Genomic DNA, 26,699 nt, shown 5'->3' on the forward strand with positions numbered 1-26,699 from the left:
TCTGAAGGGTACTTAAAATTCAGTTTTCTGCTTATCTAATCAAAGATAAATACAGTCATAAAGACACTCTCTTCCCACCATTCTGCTTCCCTTATCTCTGCTTATTGTTCTTATCGCCTACCCTGTTCCCTGCTACTGACAATAGATTATCTTTGTTTAGGGAAGCTAATTGTTTTCAAAATCTTTTTTTGAATAATACCTGCTTTTGAACAAGGCGTGCAAATGAGGATTAGGATAATTAAAGCGCCGTTTGTTTGCACAAAATACTCTGCATGCACACACACAAAAGAAGATGAAAGCAAGAACTCCCTTAATTTCTACTAAACGTGGGGACGCAAATTCATTACTCCACCCCGAAGGCACAACAACAAAAAGTGATGCTTCTTGACTACTTCTTCTTCCACAGCACCCTACACTTGGGAGCTAGGTCCAAATCACAACTCACGGTTGTTAGCTGCATGATTGTATCTGACTAATTCGAACTCAGATCTGCTTCTGTCTAAACGCTTTGCCCCTCTCCTCCTCCCCCCGCAAAAAAGCAGCACTTTCAGTTTTGCCAGTGCCTGCCTACAAAGCAATTCATGGCGAAGACACTTTGAACGAGGGCCTTGGAAATGCTTCCAACCCCCCACCCCTTCGCACACAGCTGCCTCCCATCCAGCCCTCCTGTCCTCCAACCCAAAGTTATAGCTCTCCTTTATTATTTATCGCGCTCCATAAGCTATTCATCAGGCCGTTATTTATTCATTCCCAACATTAAGGTAATTAAATATGAGCTCACATGGAAGGAGCAGAGCTGCGAGGGACCAGGAGGTGGGGGAGGGGCCTTTTTTAAGGGCTGTAATAATTGATTTGTGCAGCGATGAGCCCCCGCTCCCCTTAGGTGACACTTGAGACGGGGCTCATGTTGCAGGGCCCTGACGTGTCTCCCCTCCCGGGACGGCGCGCGGCTCCCCTCCCGGGCTCTCTCACACACGCTCAGCCACTCACTCATCAGACACCAGCGGCGGCGGCAGCAGCAGCAGCGCGGCTCGCGGGCCCGGCCTCCTCGCGCTCAGCCCTGCTGCCTTGCAGGCCGCGCGCCTCTAGCACAGCCTCCGATAGGCGCGCGGGGGCGTCCAATCAGCGCGGCCCGGCCGCTCGGGCGCTTTAAGCCTGGCTGCGGCGGAGGAGCCACAAAGTTCCCCCAGCAACAATCCGAGCATCCCACCCCCCGCTCGCGCCCGGGCCGGGGCTCCGTGCGCCCCCCGCCGCGCCGCCGCACCTGGGAGCGCCCGGCCTCGCGCCGGCTTCTCACCTGGCCGCTCGGGAGGGAGCCGTCCCGCCGCCTCTGCTGCCCAGCCGGGACCTGCGGCCGAGCCCCAGCCATGTCCATGCTGCCGTCCTTCGGCTTCACGCAGGAGCAAGTGGCCTGCGTGTGCGAGGTGCTCCAGCAAGGGGGGAACCTGGAGCGGCTGGGCCGGTTCCTCTGGTCCCTGCCGGCCTGCGACCACCTGCACAAGAACGAGAGCGTCCTCAAAGCCAAGGCGGTGGTGGCCTTCCACCGGGGCAACTTCCGCGAGCTCTACAAGATCCTGGAGAGCCACCAGTTCTCGCCCCACAACCACCCCAAGCTGCAGCAGCTCTGGCTCAAGGCGCACTACGTGGAAGCCGAGAAGCTGCGGGGCCGACCCCTGGGCGCCGTGGGCAAGTACCGGGTGCGCCGAAAATTCCCCCTGCCCAGGACCATCTGGGATGGCGAGGAGACCAGCTACTGCTTCAAGGAGAAGTCCCGGGGCGTGCTGAGGGAGTGGTACGCGCACAACCCCTACCCCTCGCCGCGGGAGAAAAGGGAGCTGGCCGAGGCCACCGGCCTCACCACCACCCAGGTCAGCAACTGGTTTAAAAACAGGAGGCAGCGGGACAGAGCGGCAGAGGCGAAGGAAAGGTACTTGCCCCGGCGTTTCTCTCTCTCTCTTTTACTCTCCTGCCGTGCGCTTTGCAGGGCAGGTTGGGATCTGCGCGGGGGGGGAGCCAGCCAGGAGGCTCCTGCACTTGGATTCAGCTGATGAACGAGAATTAGTCGCAGGCTTTTTGGGGGGGATGGGGGGCGGAAGTTGGGGTGTCAGTGTCTGTTTCAGCCCGCTTTTAGCGCGGGTAAATAGCCGAAATCGTGATCCCCACTGGGGTATGTATCCCGCCCCGGCACCCAGCACAGCTCCAGGCTGCGGTGGGGGTATTTTTACTGCAGGAGGCTGAGTGGAGACACACTAAATGGGAAAGAGTGGCCAGCACCTCTCCAGAAGGGAAAGGTGACCCTCCCCAGGCTCTGCCCGGCGGTATTTTAGGGGGAGATGGTACCAGGCTGGGGATCTGGCATTGAGAACGATGTTCGGGGAAGAAGAAAATCGCCTTGGCTGCGCGCTAATCAGGCAGGTCACTCGCTAGGAGTCACTTTTTTAAAAGCAAAACCTGGGTTTCATTTTCCTTTAACATTACAGGCAGGAGAAAAATGGGTTCGGTATTTTTCGCGCAGGAGGCTGGGACGCGATTTTTAGAAGGCGATGAGACGCCCTCTGAAAAATCATCGCTCTGCCTCCTCGCATCCGGACCTATTCGGCTGCTCCCCATCCCCACCTGCCTAACGCCAAGGGTTAAATACGCTTCTAGCTGACTTCTGGAGACGGCTTTGTCACTCTTGCCTTTTGTTTCATCCCTGAGCGGCGGAATGGGACTCGGGGACGTTTGTGGTGGGCGGAACAGCCAGGGAGGTAAATAAATAGGAGCGAGGCATTGAGGAGAGAGCGTTTGATTCTCTGCCTTTTATTCACCCCCCTCGTCTCTCGGGCCTTGGAGTTGCACTCCCCCTCTGGCACAGCTGCACTGTGGCTGGAGAGTGCAGCCCGGGGTCCGGAAGAGAACGAGAAATCCCAGTGGTTGCAGCCGAGAGCTTATGAAATTAAACAGGAGTGAGTCAGGGCTGAGACACTTCCAACCGCACACAGAGATCGGGGGGTAACAGAAGCTTCTTGGGAGGGAAGGGGCTTCACGAGCCCTGTGTGAATCGGCTCGGAACCACGCCTGCACTTGGAGCCGGATTTCAGTCCCAGCAAGGAGCATGTCATGAAACCAGGCCTCTGGCTCCCTTCCTTCTAGCGAAAAGGAGACGGGTGCGTGTCCTGCTCCCGCACTAGTCTGCTGCCTGCCTGCTTGGTTCAATCCCAACTCCTCCTTAGTACCAGCGGGTTTAGAAGGCTTCCTAAATATTTGACCAGCCACGCAAAGAGCCGTTTTTAATGTTAAAAAGCCCTTGTCCTCACCGAAGTGAACACGCACATCGGTGACGGGGGCTGGCTGAATAGGCCCAGCACGGCAGCTCCCGCGGTGAATCCGGGATTTAAATGGCAAACGCTTCTCTTGGTGTTTTCGGATATCTGGGCAGGGTTTTATTTGTTCATTTGTAACTATGTTTTGTTCAAACCAGCGGTTTGTTGCGAGGTAGCGCCGGCACAAGGAGACACGTTGGTTGAACAGAGGGGGGTTGATAATAGTTTCTCGGTCGTGTGGGGGGCGCGCTGCACCGATACATTGATGATGAATTGCTAGCTTCCCGCGAGGCATTGAACGCCGAAAGAAATGGCGCATCCGCTGATTTTTCTCATGCCCCCTTTGAGCAGAACACCAATGGAGTCTCGCTTTAAGTTGACGAGTAGAGATGTCCCTGCTTTGTAACAGACAGGCTGCATTCTTTTTTCCTTAGGGAGAACAGTGAAAACAACAACACGTCCACCAACAAACCCAACCAGCTCTCTCCCCTGGATGGGGGCAAACCGCTTATGTCCAGCTCCGAAGAAGAATTCTCCCCCCCACAAAGTCCCGATCAGAACTCAGTCCTTCTATTACAGGGAAACCTCAGCCATGCCAGGAGCTCCAGCTATTCCCTGACGGGCTTAACTGCCTCTCAGACCAGCCACAGCCTTCAGGACTCCCTGCTAGGACCCCTCACCTCGAGCTTGGTAGACCTCGGCTCCTAAAACCGGAGCAAGCAGCCGTTAAAGCAATGGAAACGGAGGTTTACCGCGGCTATAAGACACTTGATTGTAAATAGAGGACAGGACACGATTTTACATCTTATCTGGTGATTCTTAACACGACTTTAACCTCTCTTTTAAAACGCTCCCAGGAAGTCTCCTCTCCTCTCCTATCTAACGCGCTTACAGCTTTCCCATTCTTTTTCTCCAAGCAGCCAAATGCAGAAAACAGCGGTTCCCTGTGATTTTTCTCTTAGGATGTTCCTTCGAATTCAATTAAGTTTTTTTACCAGCAGGAATTACAAAATAACCGGATTCGATTCAATTCGAAACAAAGTGACGAAGATCCGATCTGTCACGTACAGAGAGAAAAAAAAAGAGATTGATGAAGAGTCTTTCTATAGTTGGGGAAATTTATTCTTATTTGAATTCTTAAGAACTCAGAGGGCGGATAATCTACAAGGCCTTTTATTTGGGAGGGAGGTGGGAGGGGAAGTTAAGTTTACATTTTTCACATTTCGTGTTAACAAAAGTTTTCGGTGTAGATTAAATTTTAAAAGATGCAGTATTAGAATAAAAACCAGTGCCTATGTCTTAAAGCAGATATACGAGGCAATTAGCTAGAGGAACTTCAATGACCATGAATAGAGCAAACATTCTTCGTATTTTTTTTTGTGGTGAACTTTCGAAATGCATCAATGTGACTTAAACTAAAAATAAAAAATAAATAAATACGGCTTCCTCTGAACAATATTTCTTATTATACAACTTTCCTGGCAATGTCGCATACTCTTGTTAGCTTGCCCCTTGCCCCCACGCCAGAGTTTGTCTTGCAAAAGGGTGCGGAGCTGGAAGTTGACGTATTTGTTACCAAAATTAGCATGTGCTTTCTGCTTCATTCTCTGTTGTACCTAAACAAGCCTAAATTAAATAATAATTAATAGAATATAAAGAGTATGATTTTATTTGAAAAAGTTAGTTTGGTCTTCTTATTCCAGGCTAGTTCTGTTTTCATTTCAAATGGCTTAACTATTTCCTTTGCTGAGGGTTATTTTAGGCATAAAATCAAGGCAACGGGGCTATCTCAAAGCACTAGGTCGGTCCCACTCTGAATAACTGCTTTTTTAATGTTTTGTTCAATATTTATTTTTTAGAAGCATTGTTTATCCACTAGCTGTTTTCAGGCACGTTCATGGTTATCTCGATCCGTCAGGGTTAACAGTCTTGCTGACAAGAGCACGATGAAAGGACCACACTGCATTTAATCGTAAGAAAAGGAAAACAACAATAAAAATAACCCCTTACGTTATTAGCTTATATTGGAATGCAAACTGGGTGCGCGGGCAATCTCTTGCTGCCAGATAAAGGACAGAATTATTAATAGCAATAAATTTGTGGTAGTGTTACAGGATAAACCTTTTGTAGCTTCTGAATTCTGCTTAAATATTAGCAGGCTTAAATGAACTATTCATTAAAACCCAACATGCGAGGCTCGCTTGTGCTGCTCACAGAGGACAGGGAGTTTCTCCCAATGAAAGGCGTAGCCTTCAAAAGCTCGGCTTTCCATCGCTGGCGAATTTGTCTGGCTTTGCGCTAAAGTGTGCTGGGTTTATCCATGAAGGGCCCGATCCTGCAGTTCGTAGCCGTCCTACTCAAACCGATGAGAGTTTTGCCCGAGATGCAGGCCCCTTATAGAGCAGTTTGGCCTGAGTGAGGAAGCCAGGATCGGGCACTTCTTGGAACAGGAGCAATGCCAGGCAGAAACCGGGCTGCTGCGTTTCAGTCAGTGAGTAGCATTGCTCCTCGGTCTGCTGAGAGGACAGCGCTGCTTTCCTTGGGCTGGGACTTTGAATCCCCATTTTCATCTGGCTCTCTAGCCCTTCCTCTGTTCACTTGGGTTTAGCGCTAATGATCCCAATCTCCCCTGTTAGTGTTTTGGATCATTAAGTATGTGTTTATTTAAGTCACTGCAACGTTTACTCTCCAGGTCTTGGGCCATGGAGAAATGTCACCCTCTGCAGGAAGGTCTTTTCAGGAGGGATCTCTCCGCATTCTTCACATTCACTCCAAAAAACAAACAGGCTGCCTAAAGACAGCTCCCAATGACCCAGGCAGCGCTTCAAAGCGCCCCGCGGAAATCTCTCCTGCAAACCAGCCCAGGAAGGACAACTCACTTCCATTTCTGACACAGCGCCCTCCGGCCCGCTGAGTTAGGGCTAGATTCTGCTCGTGGTGTGCACACCGGTGTCAATGCCCAGTCAGATAGAGTTATACTCCGGTTTGACAGCGCAGTGCAGAACGTCGCCCTTAGATTTAGCAGGCTACATTACAAAGCGGGGGGGGGGGGTAGGGTGGTTTTTTTGCACCTCAGTACAAACCACTACAACCCTCCATGGTACCCTGGTCCTGTAAACTGCAGGGGAGAATCAGATCACATTGAAATGGCACAGATATTGGAAAAACGACGGCGCTTCTTGCTTCTCAACCCAACCAGACAGCCTTGCGCACCAGGCCCTAGGCTTGGTGCGAGCTCCTAGGTGCACACAGCCAATTACAATCCGACGCCTTTCCCAGGGGTTCGTTGCCGGCCAACTCTGGCCCGGTGAAATTCACGTCGAGGAGAAAACCCTTGGAATTACTGCCGTCTTCCAGTTCTCACAGACCACGCTGTTAACATATTGACCTTTCAGCGAGAGAAAAGTATCGAGCGAGGCTGAATCGGAAGAGCTACAAGAGTCCCAGTTCCATTTTTCATCTAGAATATTTTTGTTCAACGCTGTCTCATTAGATGATAGTGTAGAACCAGAACGATGATGATTATAATCAGCAATAATTATTCCATGGTCTTTTATGGAAACATACCAGCCACCTTGGCAAAGTAAAACTTAGTGGGGGAAAATAAAGGAAAACAAACAGCAAATTAATAGCTAGAGGAGCCATCCTCACCCACGCCTCTCGCTCCCTGTTTTGGCCAGCTAGTCAGCAGCTGCAGGCCTACCTAAATCTGCCAAAGAAACGGGTCAGCACTTCCTTATTTCCCTTCAAAAAGTGCCCCATTCCACTACTCCCACTTCTGACCCAACAGCGGTTTATTGGACTATGCTCCAAGGGACTGGAAGCGCTGCAGCGTCTGATTTGACAGCCAGGCCCAGCAGGTTTGTGGAGCCTCGCGGGTACAGAGTTAGAGTCAGTTCACAGGATCCAGCAAAACGGGAATTGCGCGGATCAGTCTGGAAGGAGGCAGAGCTGGGCGAAGGAAAAGTCAGAGCAGACAGAAAATGACACATACACATGTATGCGCCGGAGTCGACCCTGTGCCTCTCTAGGGAGATCGGAGCCTTTAAGCAGAACGTGAATCCCGGACAGGGGGGTGCGTGTGACACACGGAGCTGTGTTGGAGGAGATAGCGGGGACGATCATCCCATTTGCTCATCGGTAGATGACGATGCATTTTTATTGATTTGGGGCGTAAGGCTGATTTCAGAGACACCTGCCTTAATGTGCGGTAACTCCAGTGAAATCCGCGCGGCGCAACTGACACCAGCTCCTGGCGCTTTACACAACAACCCCCCCCCCAGGCCTGTCCCGGACCGGTTCCCAGTTGCAGTTAGAGGATTTATGCCAGAGCCAAGCCGCTTTTCAGCGCTGCGTTTACAAAATCCGCAGCAGCGCTGCGGCTGGAGAACAGACGGCCCCTCTTCCTTCCAGGAAAGTAGCTGTTAGAAACCGGGGTGCATCTGGCCTCCGTACCCCAGGCTACCAGCACCCCCCAGCCCACCGCGGTTACTGCTGGCTGTTCAGCCTTGCAAGAGCGTAGCACGGCCCAGCTTTGTTGCATGGGGCCTGGTGGTGTTACAGGGACAGCTGTAGGGTTTTACTGCGGACACAGAGAGATGGGGCGGTTTGTACTTTCGCTTAATTCCGACTAAACCAAAGCCTGGCGGAGGCAGAGCTCCCGTTGAAGTCGGGAGACAGCTCTGCAGAGGCTCCCCTTTCATTCAAACGGCTTGGATCGGATCAGGATATTCCTTCCCGTCCCGTCTGCTGCCCGGGGCTTGGCTGTGGGATCTTGCAATGGTTTCTCCTAGACCTGTGGGGCCTTTGCCCTGGCTGGGGAGCTCAGGAGGGGGCTAATAGCGTATGGGGTGGTGGTAAGGGGGAGGCTGACTTCACAACCTAGGATTGCAGCCCTCGGACCGGCTGCCCCTTCTCCTGCACTCGGAGCTGCCCTGGCTCCGTGTGTCCGGGCTGGGCGAGTCCAGAGGACCGTTCCGCTGAGGGGCGAGAGAGCGGGCCGAGCCCGCTAGGTGCCCCGTGCAAACGCGGACAGATTGATGGGGCAGCCAGGCCCTGCCCCGTCTTCCCTGCCAGGGGGCTGGCCCGGGCCACGGCCTTCATTTCCCTGCAGCCCGCTAGCTGGGCGCTAAGGCAGGTGCAGTGGCGGGCCTGGAGGTGCTGCAAACCAGCCACGCGGCGAGCTCTCCTAGGGCTGGGCTGGGCCCCCCGATGGCGAGCTGGGCGCACGTGCAGGCCCCCCCCCACCGCCGCTGGCAGGGCAGAGGGAGCTAAGGGGGAGCACGAACGGGCAGGTCAGGCCGGGTACGGCACTAGCCAGTCTTCTCTGAAATGTCAGCCGGGCAAGGGAATGGCCCGGGCCTGCAGCCCCGAGGGAGCCCAGCTGCTCGGGCCCACTCTGTGCCAGCCGAGTTCCCGCACGTGGCTGCTTGTGCCACGCCCCGGGGCTCGTTCAGTCTATGCGGGGCTCGGCTTGGGGACCCCCGGCCGCCTTGGAGCGCTAATGGGGCGGAGGGGACCAGCTGGGGCGCCCCCTTCCCGGTGCCCGCAGTAGGGCGGGTTTAGCTCCGCTGCCTAACCCAGGGTAAAGCTACAAGCGCCTTGTCTTCGCTCGGATCGCGAGTCAGGTTACCCCCTTCCCCAGTGAAAACGCAGCCTAAGTCCCCCGGGAGAAAAGCTTTGGGTCCCAGCGCCTGTTGTTCCACCTGCGCCCGGGAGTCCTCTGCGGAGAGGCCGCGCGGGCGGGACCGCTGCGGGCTCAGCTCTGTTCCCAGTGTAATTCCTGGGCAACTCAGAGCTGGGTGACAATAATGACCGATCCATCCATCCAGCCTCCTGCTCCTGCAGGAGACTCGGGTCCCGCAGGGCTGCCCTGCGGGGAGGGAGGGAAGGAGGGAGTCAGCCGGAGTGTGGGGGAAGTGGGTTTATTCAGGCACCGAGGATCGGGCTCTGCAGTCTTGGGGGCAGGGTGGCTTTCCGTGGCGGGCTCCCCGAGCTCTGGGGCTGATGGGCTGTAGCTTTACCCACTCACGCCTTCCCCCACGGGAGCCGAGGGGCTTCCTCTCTCGCAGACCCGATTTGGACAGATAGAGGGGCCCGATCCTGCTCCCAGTGTAGCCACTGGCAAAAATCCTAGGGGCAGGATCGGGCCCAGGGATACCGGTGGCCTGAAACCCGTTCGCCCTCTCCGGGCCCGCCCTGCCAGCAGCCCCCTTACTGCGCTCAATACAATGTTTCGTCGCGCGAAAATCCAAACACGGGGAATCCGTTTAAAGTAACCACAGACTTTGTCCCTTGTCTACTCAGCCTGGACACCCCTCAAGCGAGATGCTGGGAAAACGTGGCAAAATCCGCGACTGGATGTGAGCCGCTGTCAGTTGGAAAATATTTAATCGGGGGAGATCCTGGGTGAAGCGACTGGGCAAGGTTTAAAGAAAAAATCCTGGGTAACGCCGTGTCTGGCTATAAACTACACCCCCAACTTGTTAAAAAGTGGATTTTCTATATAATCAATTGTTTCCTATTTGAGATGTTGTAGGTATGCACTTCTATAGCTAGCGACTGCTTAAAACCAGTGATCCATCTCCATCGGTGAACGAAACACCTCTAGCTGGATGAATACAGTTTTTTTTAAAAGCCCTTTAAAACGATCATTTTCCTTTTTAGAAAGGTTGGGGACACGAGCCAAGCCGGAAGAAGACCTTAAAAGCGCCCTGAAATCATTGGGAAGCTTGAGGTTCGGAGGATTAGGCCCCGCTGAAAGGGAAACCCCACTGAAAGGAGAAGTTGCAAGCAGGTAGCAAAGGATGGTCTGTTAGCAGTTCTGGAAGACGGATTTATCGGGCCAAGTCCAGGGGCTGGAGCATTGATTTTAAAGCAGATGCGCCCCTGAAATCAATTGGGATTTTAATTCACATCCCACGACCGTCTAGGCTCCCATGGCTTTTCCCCTTTGCCCCAGAGAGAGAAATCCCTTCCGCAGAGCTCCAGGGGCTCTTTGATGGGATGGGAAAAATTCCCCGGACCCGTTAGCAAAGAGACCCACGAAGCTGCAAGAACGGCTCGGTGCCAGTCAGTGGCCCCACGCAAGCCGCGCGCGGACTGAGGGAGCCCGATCCCGGAGTCCTGCCCAGGGCTGGCCCAGGGACTCTGAGTAAGAACCCAACGCAGCGGAGACACGAGGGGAAGACAGGCCGGACGACCCACTGAAACACACTCCCCTGGTCCTTGCTTATGGTGCTTGGGGCACTTTGCTGAGCTGGGTCTCAGGAGCCACGGGCACTCGAAGGAAAACGCTTGGAGCACGGACGAGCCAGGCAAACGCTAACCGAGCGGGGCGGATTTCACCTTACCCGTGAGCTCCGGTTTTAAAATAAATCATTTGGGGTGACAACGTCCTGCTCGGGTCACTGCAATCTGACAGCCCTCGAAACCCAAGTCATGACACGGTCCCACCAGGAGGGGTTTGTCTCCCCTGCCTCCCCCCGCGGTTATAGAGGGACTGAACATCCACGCGGATGGCCAGGCTTTAGCCCGGTTTCCGCGCAGTATCTTACAGGAGTGTTGACTCTGAGTGTACAGCCATAAACACGGCCGCAGTCCATAGGGGACCCCTGGCTGTCTGTTCCAATCCAGACAAGCATCCGTTTCTAGCAACCCAGGCTCGATCGCTGTGCACAGACTAGACTGGCTGCAAACCGTGCCGGTGAATGGTCAGTCCCCGGCTTGGATTCCCTGCTTTGGACACTTCAGCTCGCCCAAGCTATTTGCCACCTCGCTTGTTTTTGATTGGGGTGACATGCGGCAGAAGCGCCTGCAAAACAAACGCTGATTGACGCTTTGGGGGCCCCATCCCCCTGCATCCCCCACTAAAGTCAATGGGAGCTTCCTTTGACAAAGGAGGGCAGAAATAAGTGAACAGTCCTCAATTAAAGACAACTCAACGGGTCTTAACATTTATGGAAGGAAGAAGTCATTAAACATTTAAGTAGATGAAGTCTTGTCCCTCTGGAGGTGTGTAGGAAGTATTCTATAGCCCTACAGATGCTGGTTAAACATGATATGCTGCCTTCTAAAACCAGGTTCTTGATTTGGATGCTATATTGCCCAGGGCTTTAGCTCTGCACAAATAGCTAGTTTAGGGAAATCGGTGAGGGGAATCTATAACCAATGGCTATTTTCAAAATAAACAGGCTAGTACTTACTTCATATAGAAAGCAGGATTGTCTTACATACAGTCTATCTCCTGCCCCCTGCTTAGAAAAACCCTCCTGTTCCAAACCTCCAGGCAAAGAATGACAGTGCAGCTCTCACCACACTGCTCTTTCAAAAGACAGTCTTTGATTTGAGGCCCCTAGATGTTGCAGCTCACCCAGTATTTGAAATATTTGCCATTCAGCTAGGAAACACACACACACACACACACACACACACCACTAGAAGAAGTTAAAGTGTGAGATTTGCACAGCTAGAATCTATTTGCAAGCAAGTTCAACATTAATCCACAGTTTGCAGCAAAATAAAATAACTAAAAACTTGACAGTCCCCAAAGAACAGCTCTTATGATGAGAATTACTTAACAAAATACCCTAGGATTTGGGTTTACAGAAGAATGAAAGAGGTACAAGAAGTTCAGCTGAGATTAGCCATTGTTAAAAGGACATTGGATGCTATTTTAATTAATTTTATTACAGAAAAGAGATATGGCTGATATTGGTGAAAATCGTTAAAATACGCCTCCTTTTACTTAGAGAAAAGTTTCTGTAATTATTTCCCAATTACCTTGAAACAGAGACAGGTATAAATAGGCGCAGCCATGCCAGAGAGCAGAGACAGAGACAGATAGGCTAGGGAGCAGGGAGGCAGAGACAAGCAGGCCAGGGAGCAGAGGCAGAGGCAAATAGGGGCTGACAGGCCAGGGAGACGATTGTTCCCTCTTTTATTTCCACACCACTTCCCTTGGCTGCAGTCTGCAATTTTTAGCTAGCTCCTGTCCACACTGAAGTCTCAGTAAGGCCACAGCCACCTAGAACGTATTGTTTTCTCACCTTGCTCTTCTTTGTTTTTCTACAGGCAAGAAGGAGTTAATTTGATTTTTTTAAACAGATTTCACACTGTGTGTGGGTCAGCCAAAAAGGAGAGGAAATGGAGAACAGCAAAATGATTAATTCTACCTGCTTTTCCCATGAGTGATCACCTGCTTTAGGGGTCATGAATAGCAGGTAGCTCTCTGAGTCTCCAGCTCTGAGAGGCTCATTTGTTTGGTGACAGCTGAGTGACAAGACCTGAAACCTGAGCTTTCAACTTTGCCTGATGTGTGGATAAAACCCTGGATGTTCCCTCAAACATTTCAGGAAATGAAAGTTGTAATGTGATCCCTTTTGCGCCTACATCTCCCCCAGCAAACACAAAAGCTCAAAGGAACCTTCTCAGATTAAATTCAGCCTGGAGATGATGGAAGGAAAATGGAGAGCAGGCTGAGAAAGCTGGAGCTGGCAGGCTTTTCTTCAGCACTTATTGGAAATGTCTGTCCACGCAGGGATTTAGAAAGGTCACCCATTTCACAAGTGCTTCTTCCTCCTGCAGAAGCATACCTCACTGCCTGGATTAAAATGGCAACCTCTCTTCCAGCTATACTAGCAAAGGCTTTGCAGGGTTGTATGTTCAGAGCCGTGAGCATGAAACTCAGTATATGAAAACAAACCCCAAACCCACCAGCCTCATTTCATATACTGGGTCACGTTAATCAATCATTCATATTCTAAACCACATCACTAGATTTTAATCATACTTAGCACTGAATGTGTTCAGAAAATGTTGCCATTATTAACTAATAAATCCTCAGGAAAGCTCTGTGAGGTAGGGAGGTATTAGTATCTCACTTAGCATAAGGCCAGAGTTTTCAAACCTGGCTGCCTAAATTCATATTTCGGCACCTACTTAAGAACAGGATTTTCAGAAGTGCTGAGCATTGACGACAATGGCAGATACATGTGAGCTATGCCTGGGAAGATCAGGCCTTTTTATTTAGGTGTCTGCATATGGATTCAGGAGCCTTGTTTTAGCTCCCCAAGTTTGAGAACGTTGGCCTTATTGACCTGCTCAAGATCACACAGGGAGTGAGTGCCAGAGCCAGGGTTAGAACCCTCCGAACTTCCTCCCTTGGGTTTAATTCACTAGATCATGATCCCTTTAAAGAGACATTCAGGGGTTGCTTGGAGTATTGCCCATTTAAAAAAAAAGTTGTTTTATACTGAAAACTGTGGGACGCTGCAAACCAACACAGAAAACACCGCACAAACACCCATGAAACCTCTTCACTGCACAGATCCAGCTTTATGACAGTGTTACTGCACCCAGTGGGAGCAGGATTAGCAGTGTAATTCCACTGGACTTGCTACCTAGGCTCTCTTCACTTATAATGCATCAACAGCTTTGTATCTGAAGACTGAATTGCATGGGATAATTCTGTCTCAGACTCATACCTTGTGCCTCTGGTTTTGCTTGTTATGTAGACATGTCTATCTGAAAGCAGCATTCTCACACATCTTCCCAAATTTTGCCATCTTGCAAAATTCACATTGAATCTGCATATTGTGTGCAGCCATATGGATACCAATAGGAATAGCACAGATATCCAAGGCAATATATGGTCACCCTAAGAGCAGAAGTAAATCCCAGAGGGTCAGATTCTGATACCTTTACTTCAGTTCATAGAATCTCAGGGTTGGAAGGGATCTCAGAAGGTCATTTAGTCCAACCCCCTACTCAAAGCAGGACTAATCCCCAGACAGATTGTTGCCCCAGATCCCTAAATGGCCCTCTCAAGGATTGAACTGGGTTTAGCAGACCCATACTCAAACCACTGAGGAACCCAAATGGATTTCTTATAGAGCACAGGGGCAGAATCTGGCACTAAAAGCAGCTTGGTTTGATCCAAAATGAGAAAAATAGCTGAAGTGCTGATATTCATGTGCTACCTTCATTCCTAAAATGGACAGGGACACACTTTTAGGTATGGAAGTCATAGCTAACCTTTGATGGGATAACATGTGTTTTAGTCTTCTGACTAGCTAGGAATGATCTATCAGTTTATCAATCTTTGCCCTTACTGGATACATTTTTAGTTTGGATTTAATGATGCAACAAGGTTAAAAACATCTATGCCTCTGGCCATGTTTTGTTTTTCTTGCTGTCAAACCTGTATTGCTGCTGTATTCCACTGATTATCCAGAAGTGTCAGAACCCTCCCTCTTTCACCCTAGTATCAGTCTTTCACCATTCCCCCAAATTTAGATTGAGATTGAAGTCTCCCTGAAGCATATAATCCCAATGGTAATGTTCAGGTTAAAGATACACATTTAGATTCATTATACTGTCTTGTTTTCACTTCCTGAAAAATTCACCTTAGGGACAAGAGATTCTTGTCAATTTCTGTGTTAGTTCTTTATTTAAAATGCACCCACTCAGTGCACCAGGTTCATGTACAACATTTACGTCATCTAAACCAAAGCTTTCCATGCATGGTCTCAGGCCAATGGTGATTTTGGTTGAAAATGCAAAGAAAATCCCCTTAACATATTCTGAGTCATTCAAGACTAGGGGGAAAAACACACTTTTTCATCTTAAGAAAATGGTGAATTTTTTTTATAAAAAATTTTGCTAATAATAATTCATTTTTCATCAGTAGGTATCAAAGTGCTGTACAGTGTAGCATTATCCCCATTTTACAGATGTGAAAATCAAGACACAGAGATGAAGGCATCTTCCCCATGTCATACAACAGGCCAGTGGCAGAGCTGGGAATAGTACCCAGGTCTCCTGAGTCCCAGTCCAGTGTGCTATCCCCTAGCCTGCACTGCCTCTGCTAATTTAAATAATAAATTGTATTTTACGGTGTTATGTTATTCCCAGTAATACAACCCAAAACCACTAGAACAAAAAATTCCTAAGAGGTTTGTGGCTAATACTCCCTGAAGAAATGAAGTTTTGAGTGAGTAGCTGCTCTCCATTCCCCTCCTGCCTCTTTCCCAAGTCCAGGTAACTAGGTAAAGGGGGAGGTGTTAAAATCTGTCCTTTAGAGAGCAAAATAACTTGTTTAAATTGGAGGAGTATTTTGGAATGGGTGCTTCAGGGAGGCCTGGGTAGGGGCCAAACTCCAGCACAACAATCAAGAAAGAAGTTCCAGAGCTTACCAAAAAGGCTGCCCGCTGGCTCCAGTTCCTTTCAGATAACAAATATGATACTGCCCTCCTGGATCTGATGGGGCACCTCCTATATCACTGTTTTACAGATGCAGGGTGAATGAAAACATGGAACAAGAGCCAATATCTTGGCTATACCGTCTTTGGCAGCGATTGACGATGCCAATGAGATTTCAGTTCCTGTGCTTTTCCCCCTGCACCGACAGAGCAGAAATAAAAGATTGGGTGCTTGGCCAAAGCTGGGAGCACAGTGTTATATTTTCCATCTGAAATGAAGTGAAACTGAAGCTGAAATGAACTTCCCTGACTTTCAACAGATTTTATGGTGCATGTAAATTGGAATTATGTTGTCATTTAAGTTGCCAAAACCTTTAAGGCTGAAAAACATAACACTACTTCCCCCAAAATATAAAATGGCTGTTATCTGAGCCTCGATCCTGCAAGAACCTCTGCATGCAGAAAGGCCCCTGGAGTTGAATTTTTATCAGGACCTTCCAATGCCTCCAAGAAATGCCTTATAGAAAGAGACTTAAAAAGCTCAATCTGTTTCTAGGTACCTACATGGGAAAGGGATTCCTGATAGTAGAGATCTCTTTAATCTAGTCAAATGAAAGATCCAATGGTTCAAAGATCTAATGGAAGCTGAAGATTCAGACTAGAAATAACACTTTTAAGTGAGAGTAATTAACCACTGGAGCAATTTACCTACCGACATGATGGATTCTCCATCAATTAAAGTCTTTAAGTCAAGACTGGATGTCTTTCTAAAATATATACTAGAGCTCAAACAGAAATTATGGGCTTGAATCTGTGATTACTTGGTGAAATTCTATGGACTATGACAGGCAGGAAGTCAGAGTACTGGATGATCATAATAGCCCCTTCTGGTCTTAAAACAATGAATTTGTGAATAGAGAGTACCAATGTGAGGTGCTGATTGTCCTCATCTTCCATTTATGTCAATGGGAGATGAGGGTTCTTTGTATCTCTTAAGACAGGACCCCTAGATTATGGGCCCATTAGTAGAAGTAAGTCCTATGGCTTCGCAAAGCAATTCAGCATGTACTCAACTCTGAGGACATGCTGAAGTCCTACTAGATTCAGTGGGACTTAGAAATGTGCTCAAAGTTAAACAGGAGTTTGCGTGCTTTGCAGAAGTGGGGCCTTTGCCTGGAAGCAAGTGTTTTCAGAACTGGGCCACTAGGCTGATCCAAAGCCCAGTGAAGTCAACACGCCCACAGATGGTAAACATGAGGAGCATCAGCAAATGCCTTAATCGGAAAGTGCTGAATATTATTAATAACAACGAGTGTATGAGACTAACATTAACAATTGCTGTAACTAGCCAAAGGCAATGTCTTCATTTCTGCAGTTACGGTTAGTTCCTCTCATCTTAACGGACTGGGGGAGGATGCAGATTATACAGTAACCAAAGGGCACTAAAATGATATAACAATGTGAACAAAAGCTCAAGAGATCAAACACACTAGAGCAGCTGGGACTGTCTGACCCTCCAACAGTGCAGTATGCCCAGGCGTCAGCAGACACCACACTAGCGTGTATAACCGCTGAGAGCGGCTGAGAGCGGTGTGCTCAGCACTATTATTAGTGACTGACTATCATGCATTTCTCCTAACTTGAACTTGTGATTCTGTTAAGGGGCTTTTTTTTTTTTAAAGTGACCTTTTATTAGGGGAAATATCTAGACTCACAGGCTGGGGCTCTGCTGTGCCCTCACTTAAGCCCCAATCCTGCAACATGACACACATGGGTGCCCCGTGCCCATGCAGAGCCTCATTGACTGCATGCGTCAAGGTCCTATAACACATTGCAAGGTTGGGCCCTTGCTCCCTTGCCACCTCTCAGAATCCAGCCTTGGGACATGGATGTAAGCAAGGGCTGAATTTGTCCCCAAAGGCCAATGAACGATTCAGAGTGGTATGTGAATGGCAGTATGGCTCCTCGGGGAGATTTGCTGCCAGGGTAGAGTTAGGGCCAGAGAGGGGCCCCCCCACAGCTGCCCCAAAATCTCTGTGATTTCTCAGTCAGTCTTGGGACATGTGCATGGCTAGAGGGTTTTTCCCAATGCCATTTCCAGGGACCAGTAAAACCTATCCATGTGGTCTGGAGGGTGATCAGCTGCCGTAGCTTTTCCTCTTTCACTCGTTGCATGGGAGGAAATGATTTAGGCCCTAAACACTGAAGGACTGAACCTGCCACACTGAAGTCAATGGGAGTCTAAAATTTGAAGACCCCCTTAATCTTTTAGGGCTCATTTCTGCAGATGCCCCCAGAGCAAATGGGGAAATAGCAATGTTTCCGAGATTTTGAGCAGGTAGCTATTCCTCCCTCATGCCCCTTTTCCTGCAGGATGATGTCCCCACAGCGATGTGCTGCTGGCCTCCAAGGAAACTGTACATACTGCCTTTGCAACTGGAGAGAGATGGCAGCCAGCTAGAAAGAGGAGCTTGCAGGGGGAAGTGGCCAAAATGGGTGTGCCAAGAGTCGGGGGAATCCTAACCATCCTGGAACACAGAACTTCCCATCATCACACACAAAGAAACAGCAGCAGGATTTGAAGCTCCATTATTAGCAGGAATCTGTGCAAGAGAACTCCCTAACAGCTCAGAGCTGAGGTCATCCATCATTTTAGTGACCTGCCTAGTGACCTACGAGGAAGGCTCAGTTACTCTAACAAGGAGCAGAGAATTACAGTTAAAACCATCTTCAGACATAGAACATGAAACTGGTTTTAGGGAAAAAATGAAGTCTTCCAAATACAGGCTCCAGTGATCTGTGCATATGTAATCCTATCCCAAAGGGCAATATCTCAGTGTACAATCTCAGCTGATATGATTGTTCTCAACTGAAAATCAAAACCACAAGGATACCAAACGGCTGAACTGGAGTCATATCGTCCATGTGACAAAGAAAGCACGTTCATGTGAAAAACACGATCGCATTGTATTTCATAGAAATGGCTCTTGGCTGGTTTTTAAATATTTTTAAAAATAACGAACTGTACCTACTCTGTGGGTAAAAGATTCCAGTCACCTGGGCTATGAATCCGGCAGCTTTCATGAGTGCTAAATTCATGAGACATTTTAAAAAGCGAGAGCAACATAAATGCAATGTCTGGAAACAGCCCAAATCCAAAAGAGAGTTGTTCATATTGAGTGAAATTAATCATGAGCCAGAGAATCAGCACCGTCCTAAGAACCACTGGGTTTAGAGGAGATGTGAGTGGTATACAGGTCACAGCATGGACAGTTTAATTGAAAGTGTTTTCAATCTAGCCCCAAACTCCTTTATTGAGGGTCTTTTTATAATTATATCTTACAGGTGCCATGCAATTGACCTCACAAGCCTTGCTCATGGGCATGATCCTCCCACACAAGAGAAGTCAATTGCTAAAAAGTTCTTACAGTGCTGCTTTTATAGTGCAGCATATGGTTGATGTACATACATGAAATAAGACTGCTAGCCTGAGTAAAGAGTATTCACACAGAGAAGAGTTTGCAGGATTAGACACTATGCTTGGAGTTGTGCCATATGCATCATTCCCGTATCCATCTTAGCTCAGAAAGTCCCAGAGGCCCCAATTCAGCACAATAGAGAACCACATGCTTAAATTGAAGCATGTGATTATGTGCTTTGCTGAATCAGGTCCTTTGTGCTTTGAATGTCAGATAATTCCTTTTCCATTTTCTAAACAAATTCTAGTTATAAAATTGGATGGGGGGGGTGGAATGTGACAGAGAGTGTGTGGTTGTGTCTCCCCAGAATGTCTGATGTTCATCCCCCTTCAAGATGAATGCTCATTGAAGGCCTCAGATCCCATGCTTTGGGACAGAACTGGGCAAATGCCACAAAACACTTCCCAGGAGTATTCACACAGCAACCGTGTCCCCGTCCCTGTCAGCAAGCAAGGTTCATGCACACAAATACTTCTGGAGAGCACGTTCTGAGCTGGCGCACTCAAGTTCTCCTGGAGTGCGAAAACTTCCATGTGTTAATATCCACTGGGGAAATGCAATGTTTGAGATGAGATGGGACTTAGCTTGACACAAGAAGGGGAAAATGCCCCCAAACCCCTTGCCAGGGCCCTGACATGGAGGCAAATAACTGAACCAGAGAAAGCTCTGATCACACTTTTCTCATCTAGCTCTGCCCAAGCAAGTACAATTATTGTGTCAATAGCTCTGGAGTTACAGAATGTTAGACCAATGAATGCAATACACTTGGTAAGTTTTATAAAAGGGAGGATGCTGCTATCCGGGACATTAAAAACTTGAAATCTAATCAATTAAAGAAAAGTTAAAAGCAGTTTCTGGTACTACACCCACTTCAACACCCCCATCTACTGTTGTGGTTTTACAATCATATTTCCTAGGTGGCTTTTTAAATGTGTTTCTCTCTCCGGCTGCCACGTGAAAGTCCCACACAAACAACAATACAGTGGAAACAACGAAACTGACTGTCCACACAGTGCTATCAAATGCACAGAGTAAACAGAATGAAAAAAAAAGTTCCCCAAATTTAATCTCTTTCAGTTACAATAAATCTTAGATATCACTCATAACAATAACAGGAAAAAATTCAAACAGAAAGGTGATGTTCAAATGTGATGTGTCCCTGTAATACAGCAGGGAGATAGAATTCCCATAATTCCTCCCCATACCTCTGACACTCAGAGGCAGTTAAATCTAACAGGTAGGACTGAATAAGCACGCGCATGTGCACACACAAACACACAATTACTTTGCATGAATGTGATGAATAAAAAAAACCCTTCTGCCGGCAGCTAGTACATCTTGCCACAAGTAGCCTTATTTTCTAGGAATGATGTTTCTGGCAAAGCTTGCGTGGGACAGAAGGAAATGTCTATAAATTTTCTAAAATTCCCTAATCCTGCTTATTTGCTCCATTTCCCTGAGAGTCAAAGCCACAGTAGCCTCCTCAAACCCTCCTCCTAATTATAAGAGAGACTCAACCAGTCAGGGAATAGAAACAATATCACATGACCAAACACAGCTCACATTTATGACTACTGAGTATTGAATACTTGCAGCAAACTGGTTTGGACTCAAGCCACAAAGAGTCAAAGGCCCAAACAAATAGTTTGCTGAGAAAATCTGAAAAAAAAAAAAAAGAAAAAAAACCCCTCAAGAAAACTGATCTGCTCACAAACACATTCCATAATCTGAAAAAAAAAAAAAAAAAAAAAAAAAAAAAAAAAAAAAAGAGAGAGAGGCTAAATTAGCTGAGAAATTACATGATGGGAATTATTTGCAGAACTCCAGTTTACAACATGCTCTTTCACTGCATTCTTAGCAGGCTCTGCTGGAAATACTGAGGGGCAGAGCCTTGGGTGATGTAAATCAGCATAGCTTCACTGAAGGCTTTTTTACTTCAATTGAGCTCCAGTGATTTGCAGCAGCTCAAGTTATGACCCAACACTGGCATGGTATGAAGTTGCCTTTGGCTACATTCTGCTTCACTGCATTATCCGGTCTTCCTAGGTTTTCTTGTATTGTCTTTCTGAGCTTTATGGATTGGTAAGAAGTATGCACTCTCAACCATTTGCAATGCTATCACAATCTGATTTAGTTGGGGATTGGTCCTGCTTTGAGCAAGGGGTTGGACTAGATGACCTCCTGAGGTCCCTTCCAACTCTGATATTCTATTATTCTATGATAGAAGGGCCCACATGCAGCCCACTTGCTATGCTAGCAAGAAAAGTTCTTCCTTACACCCAGATTAGTCTATGCACAATGAATGTATTGACTGTGTACATCTCATTTGTACACCCAGTTTCTACATCTATTCGGAATAAGATCCAAAGCTTTTCTGCTCAGCAATGCATTATATAATCAGCTGAGGCCAGATCCTCAGCTGGTGTAGTTCTAGGAGCTTCAGTGAAGGTAAGCTGATTCACAAGAGCTGAAGATCTGGCCTGCCTGGGTGTGTGAACAAACCTTAGCTGGAAAACCCCTGAGCTTTTAGGCCTACTAAGCACAACTGTATTGTGGAGTTTGAGTGCCATCTGTTGGCCGGATTGGCTTATTACATTGTCATCGTTCTGGCTGCTATGCAAAATCAAAGGCTTTGGCAAAAGTAAGGGAGAATTAAACTAAAAATGAATATATGGCAAAATAGCGACATGCTTACTCTTAACCAATAAAGGTTAATATGAATCTATGGTACATCCTATGTGTAAATGGTGCTCCAGATACAGGGCTTGGCCAGATCAAACCCACAGCTGGAGAAAGTCAGGATCGGGGACCAGAAAGTGTGCAAGCCTACACCTGAGGAGTTTCCTTTGGGATAGAGGCTTTGGTCCCTTCCTTTCTTCCCCCCTCCCGAACAGGCAGGATAGTTAACTTGCTAAACCACAGAATGTCCCAAGATTCTTGTGGCTCTCAGGAAACCCACGGAGACCAGAACCACCTAGGCGGAGATTCCACACCTGTCTCTGGCCCCTTCACTTCCATGGCTTCTTCAGCTTTGCTCCTTTGCTGTCCCTGACAGCTGCTGCTTCCCACAAGCTCTGCATTATCTTGCTCTACATGATCCCCTTGGAAATGGGGAAATGATGCAGCACAGAGCAACTTCTTCTCCAGACCCAACCTCTCCCACTGCAGACCTTCCTGCCCTGGAAGCCCAAATCCCATGTGGGGCATGAAGGTTGAAAAGGTGCCACAACCAGAGGATTATCCACATAGTACTACCAATATTCTTAGCAGAGCTGGGCAGATATTTTCCTCCCCTGCAGAAAATTTCAAGGCATGCACATGTTTGTTTGTTTTTTAAATCTGGAAACTTTAAAATTAAAATATGTTGGGACTGTGGCTGCTGGCAAGTTTTTAGCCAAAACCAACTAAAACCCATGTTGATTGGTTGTTTCTGGGTGCTCAGTTTTCAAACAAAAAATGCATATTTTCAAGGAAAGCAGATACTTTCCATTCAACTTTTCATTTAGTTGAAAACCCAATTCTCTACTAGAAAAAAGTTTCGATTAGAAATTTTTGACCAGCCCTAATCTGGCTATGGGCTTAGCACTGTACAAGATGCAAAATATCGACTGTTCTTGCCTTGAAGAATGTATGGGCTGAGCAAAACTGAGCCAGCCCAGTCAGGGGAGAGAATAAAAGGCTGTCTTTGTCTTTGTTATGTTAGTATATACCTATAGTTTATATTATTGTATCAGCCTTTCACTTCTTTTGGGCGATATGAGAGAAATGACTCTGTAGGAGGGATTTGAATGAAAGACCAGATTCTCAACTGGCATAAATGAGTATAGTATAACGGCTTGGCAGATGAGAACAGGGAAAGCATTCCATGTGAAGAGTGTGACATGAAAGAAGCCGGGGACATGGATATTGGTTGTCCTGAAGATATTTTAGGAAGAATATTGTGAAGACTTTGCACAAGAGACGAGACAAGAACTTGTGCAGCCACATTTTCAAAATAGCCTCTAAGCTGGGAAATTTTCATTTCGGGGTGCCCAACCACAGCTGTTCGAGAAACTGAGGCACCTGAGATTAGAAGTCACCTGTGAAAATGTCAGCCTTAAAAAAACCTGAAGGCCTGCTTTAAAAGTGCCCACTGTCTTTTCTAACAGAGCTCAGCTCCTTTAAGTAAAGTCCCCAAAAGATGAAGGAGAGAAATGGGTTGTGTTGGAAATGCATCTTTCCTATTATACCACTGGGATGAGCTAAGGAGAGAAACAAAAGGGAAAGGCTTGATTTTCAATCCAGACAGAAACCCACTGGTTGGAATCAAGCACAATGGAACAGGAAAAATAAAATGAAAGTTGGCCACAGCTGTTTCTTTCACGGGCTCTTCCCAGCTGGTCGTAACAAACAAACCCACACGAAGAGGGGGCTTGTTATCATTTGCTGCTGTCATGTCCTGGGGAGCTGGGAAAATTGTCTAACACAAGAACAAATCCTGGAGCTCAGCTCGTGCTGCGTGCCAGTGCTGAGTGCCAAGCTCAGGAAGCCAGTGAAACTAATGAACACCACCACCAGTGCAGACACGCTGTGTTTCTTCCTCCTCCACTACCACCACAAGGACTGTGAAAAGCTCAGGAACTGCTATGGAGCCAGTAAACACTCAAATATTTGTAGCTGGCCATACCTGATCCAGCCAAAACAATCTCCGCTCAAGTAATTTGTGCAGGAGAATAATGGTAGTGATTCAAAACCAAGTGTCAACAGGGAGACAAGTGGCTCTGGCTCAAACACTGAGCATGGCAGGAAGGAAATGTACAGGATTAGTGCCAGTGGAGGTGGGCTAGTGCTTGCTCTCCATCTGAACTGCAGTTGAGGGTCCTAAACTGGGACTCAGGAGAGCAGAGTTCAGTTCCTGGCTCTACTATGGACTTCCATGGGTAAATCACTGAGGGCCTGATCTGAAATCAAGGGAAAGACTCCTGTTGACTGCAGTGGTCCTTGGATCAGGCTCTGGGTATCTCAATTCCTCATTTGTAAAATGGGAATAATAATTACTTTGTTTCTCTGCCTTTGCCTGTCCCATCTATTTAGTTTGTGAGCTCTTTGGGACAGGGACTGTCTCTCACTATATACTTGAACAGCTCTCAAAATAACAGGGCCTGGTTTGTGGTTGGGGCTGCTCCGTGCTGCAAAAACATTACTAATAAGAACTTGCTCTCAAATTTTCCCATCTTGCAAATCATAACCCCGCTCCTGGCACCTAGACTGTCTGTCTAACGCCAGTGCTGCACCCCATTAGCAATGTGCTTTTGTCAGGCTGTTTAGGAGGCTGACTTTCCTTCATCTCCTTGGCCTCCTTTCATCTCTTCTCCTTCCCTCCCTCAGCCCCCACAGACGATAATGATGCTAACTGCTGTTTCAGTGAGCACCAACTCACCGTCTAACCCAACAGACCAAGCATTCACTCCTTGCCAAGCTGGCACAATGTCCTCTTTCCTGGCATTGGGCCTCCTTGGCTTCTTTGCTAGCCTGATTTTTATTGTTTGATTTTTCCTGTCTTTAAACTCCATGGTTGATGTTAATTAGGTGACCGGAGACCTGTGATCCTGATGAGGACACAGAGCTTTCCAGAGCCCACAGCTAGAGCCCTGGCACAGCAGACAGAGTCTCTATGGCTTGTCCAACTTGAATAGGACCTAGAAGAACAGCCCTGCTAGCATCCTCTGTTGCAATGGAGCTATCCCAGCCCAGGTAAAGCTCCCCCTGCTGGACACTCACTAGTCTGCTGTGTTTGGCGCTGCGGACTTCTAAGCTTCCTTTGGTCTGAGTAGGCTGCAGTCCAGTCTCTTTCCTGAAGTCTCTGGCACACTTCCTGGGCACAGGCTCTCTGCCCCTTCATGGAAATGGGACCTTGCAGGCCAGCTACAGTAGAGCCCCCAGGACCAGTGCTGATTCCCTGGACTCCCCAGTAGCTGAAGCATACCCTCTCCCAGAGCTCCTACCTGGGTTTACAGGTCACTTCTTCAGGGGCACGTGTCATAACTTTCCTACTCAGATCTGAACCTTAGAGTTTAGAACATGAGAAGCTAGCATGAAACCTCCAAACTTAATTACCAGCTTGGATCTGATATCGCTGCCACCAGCCAGAAAATTCCAGTGTCTGGCTCACTCTGGTCTCCCCAAAACCTTCCCTGGGGGACCCCAAGACTCAGATGCCCTGAGTCTCACTACAAAGGGAAATAACCCACTTCCCTTCCCCCTCTTTAGCTCCTCCCAGATTTCCCCACCCTGGGTTCTCTAGGATATTCCCTGCTTTAAGTCCTTGAAACACTCCCTCCCCTCACCCAGAGCGTATGCAAAGTCAGGCTTAGTAAATCTAACACAAAGAGATTTTCCCCCTCCCTTCATTTCTTAGCCTTAACCAGTGAAAAAACTCAAACAGGTCTTAAAAAGAAAGCTTTATATAAAAAGAAAGAAAAAGACATAAAAATAGTCTCTGTATCAAGGTGACAATATACAGGGTCAATTGCTTAAAAGAAAAAATGAATAAACAGCCTTATCCAAAAAGAATACAATTTAAAACATTTCAGCAACTACACAGATGTAAATACAAAAAAACAATATAAACCTATTGTCTTACTATCCTTGTACTTACAACTTGGAAACAGAAGATTAGAAAACTTGGAGATAGAGAGATCACTCTCAGAGCTGAGAGGGCCACCGAACCAAGACAAAGAACTCACACCCAAACTTCACTCCACCCAGTTTTGAAAGTATTTTGTCTCCTGATTGGTCCTCTGGTCAGGTGTTTCAGGTCTCTGTTTGTTAACCCTTTTATAGGTGAAAGAGACATTAACCCTTAGCTATCTGTTTATGACAGCACGTCATAGTGGAAGCAAACAGTCTCCTGGGCTTTGTAAGGGTTCCAAAAACCAACCACTCTTTACTTAGCACAAGATATATACAGATCTAGACAAAATAATAAAACCCCTACATGCATTGCCCTGCCTCAGTTTCCTCACCACTCTGGAGCATCCTTTGGGCTTAGGTCAGAGCTCTCTAATGAGTCCAGGGGATTTTTTCCCCTCCCCCATGTATATAGCTGCCCCTCCAAATCATGGAGTCTCCCTCCTCTGTAGCCAGTTTCCTTCCTCCTTGGCTGGTCCGACAGTTATAAAAGCCCCTTCTGCAACAAAAATACACCCCTCTCTTGCTGTCTCCTGCCAAAGCTTTCTGTGTCTCTGTGAATCCCTCTGAGTTTCCCTGAGTCTCTCAGACTCTATGTGGTTTTTAAGTCCCAGTGTTAACACTTGATCTCTTTGGTTTCTTGTTTGGGAGTTTTCCACTCTCCAAACCCCTGCTCACTGCAGAGGTCAGAGAAAATTGGATTCTGCTAGGAAGCAGCCATTCCATTATCCTAAGGTGCTCCCATTTGAATCTATTAGCTAGAGGAGAGGGGCCCTCAACTTGCTATGAAAACTAAACTTCCCATCCTGTGCCAGGGAAATCACCATAACTGGCATGCTCGCATTCTCCTAGCAACTGCAAGCTACTGCCTTCTCCAGCAAAAAGTCACCATTGAAACACCTGCCATACTCTGGTGTAGGGTTGCCAACTTTCTAATCCCTAAAAACCAAACACTCCTGCCCTGCTCCTTCCCCTGAGGCCCAACTCCCATCCCCTTTGACTCTGTCCCCTGATCCCCCGTACACCCCCCCGGTTGCTCGCTCCTC

General features: G+C 47.8%; 1 protein-coding gene and 1 long non-coding RNA gene across 2 annotated transcripts in view; one reads left to right on the forward strand and one right to left on the reverse strand.

Annotated features, from left to right (window-relative positions):
* The window catches only part of LOC127051001 (uncharacterized), a 427,926-nt gene that overhangs the window by 346,007 nt on the left and 55,220 nt on the right, over window positions 1-26,699 (reverse strand). The gene's annotated exons all lie outside the window — the stretch shown is intronic.
* Window positions 1,281-5,021, forward strand: SIX1 (SIX homeobox 1). Its single transcript, XM_050952732.1, has 2 exons — window positions 1,281-1,927; window positions 3,740-5,021. Exons 1-2 carry the CDS (start codon window positions 1,368-1,370, stop codon window positions 4,011-4,013), a joined length of 834 nt encoding a protein of 277 aa, XP_050808689.1. The 5' UTR covers window positions 1,281-1,367; the 3' UTR covers window positions 4,014-5,021.

The sequence above is a fragment of the Gopherus flavomarginatus genome, chromosome 5 (assembly GCF_025201925.1).
Source record: "Gopherus flavomarginatus isolate rGopFla2 chromosome 5, rGopFla2.mat.asm, whole genome shotgun sequence".
Lineage (NCBI taxonomy): Eukaryota > Metazoa > Chordata > Testudines > Testudinidae > Gopherus > Gopherus flavomarginatus.

Coding starts and splice junctions, on each gene's coding strand:
- SIX1 (XM_050952732.1), top strand. CDS start 1,368: ATGTCCATGCTGCCGTCCTTCGGCTTCACGCAGGAGCAAGTGGCCTGC. Junction 1,928..3,739: donor GCGGCAGAGGCGAAGGAAAG/GTACTTGCCCCG, acceptor TTTTTTCCTTAG/GGAGAACAGTGAAAACAACA.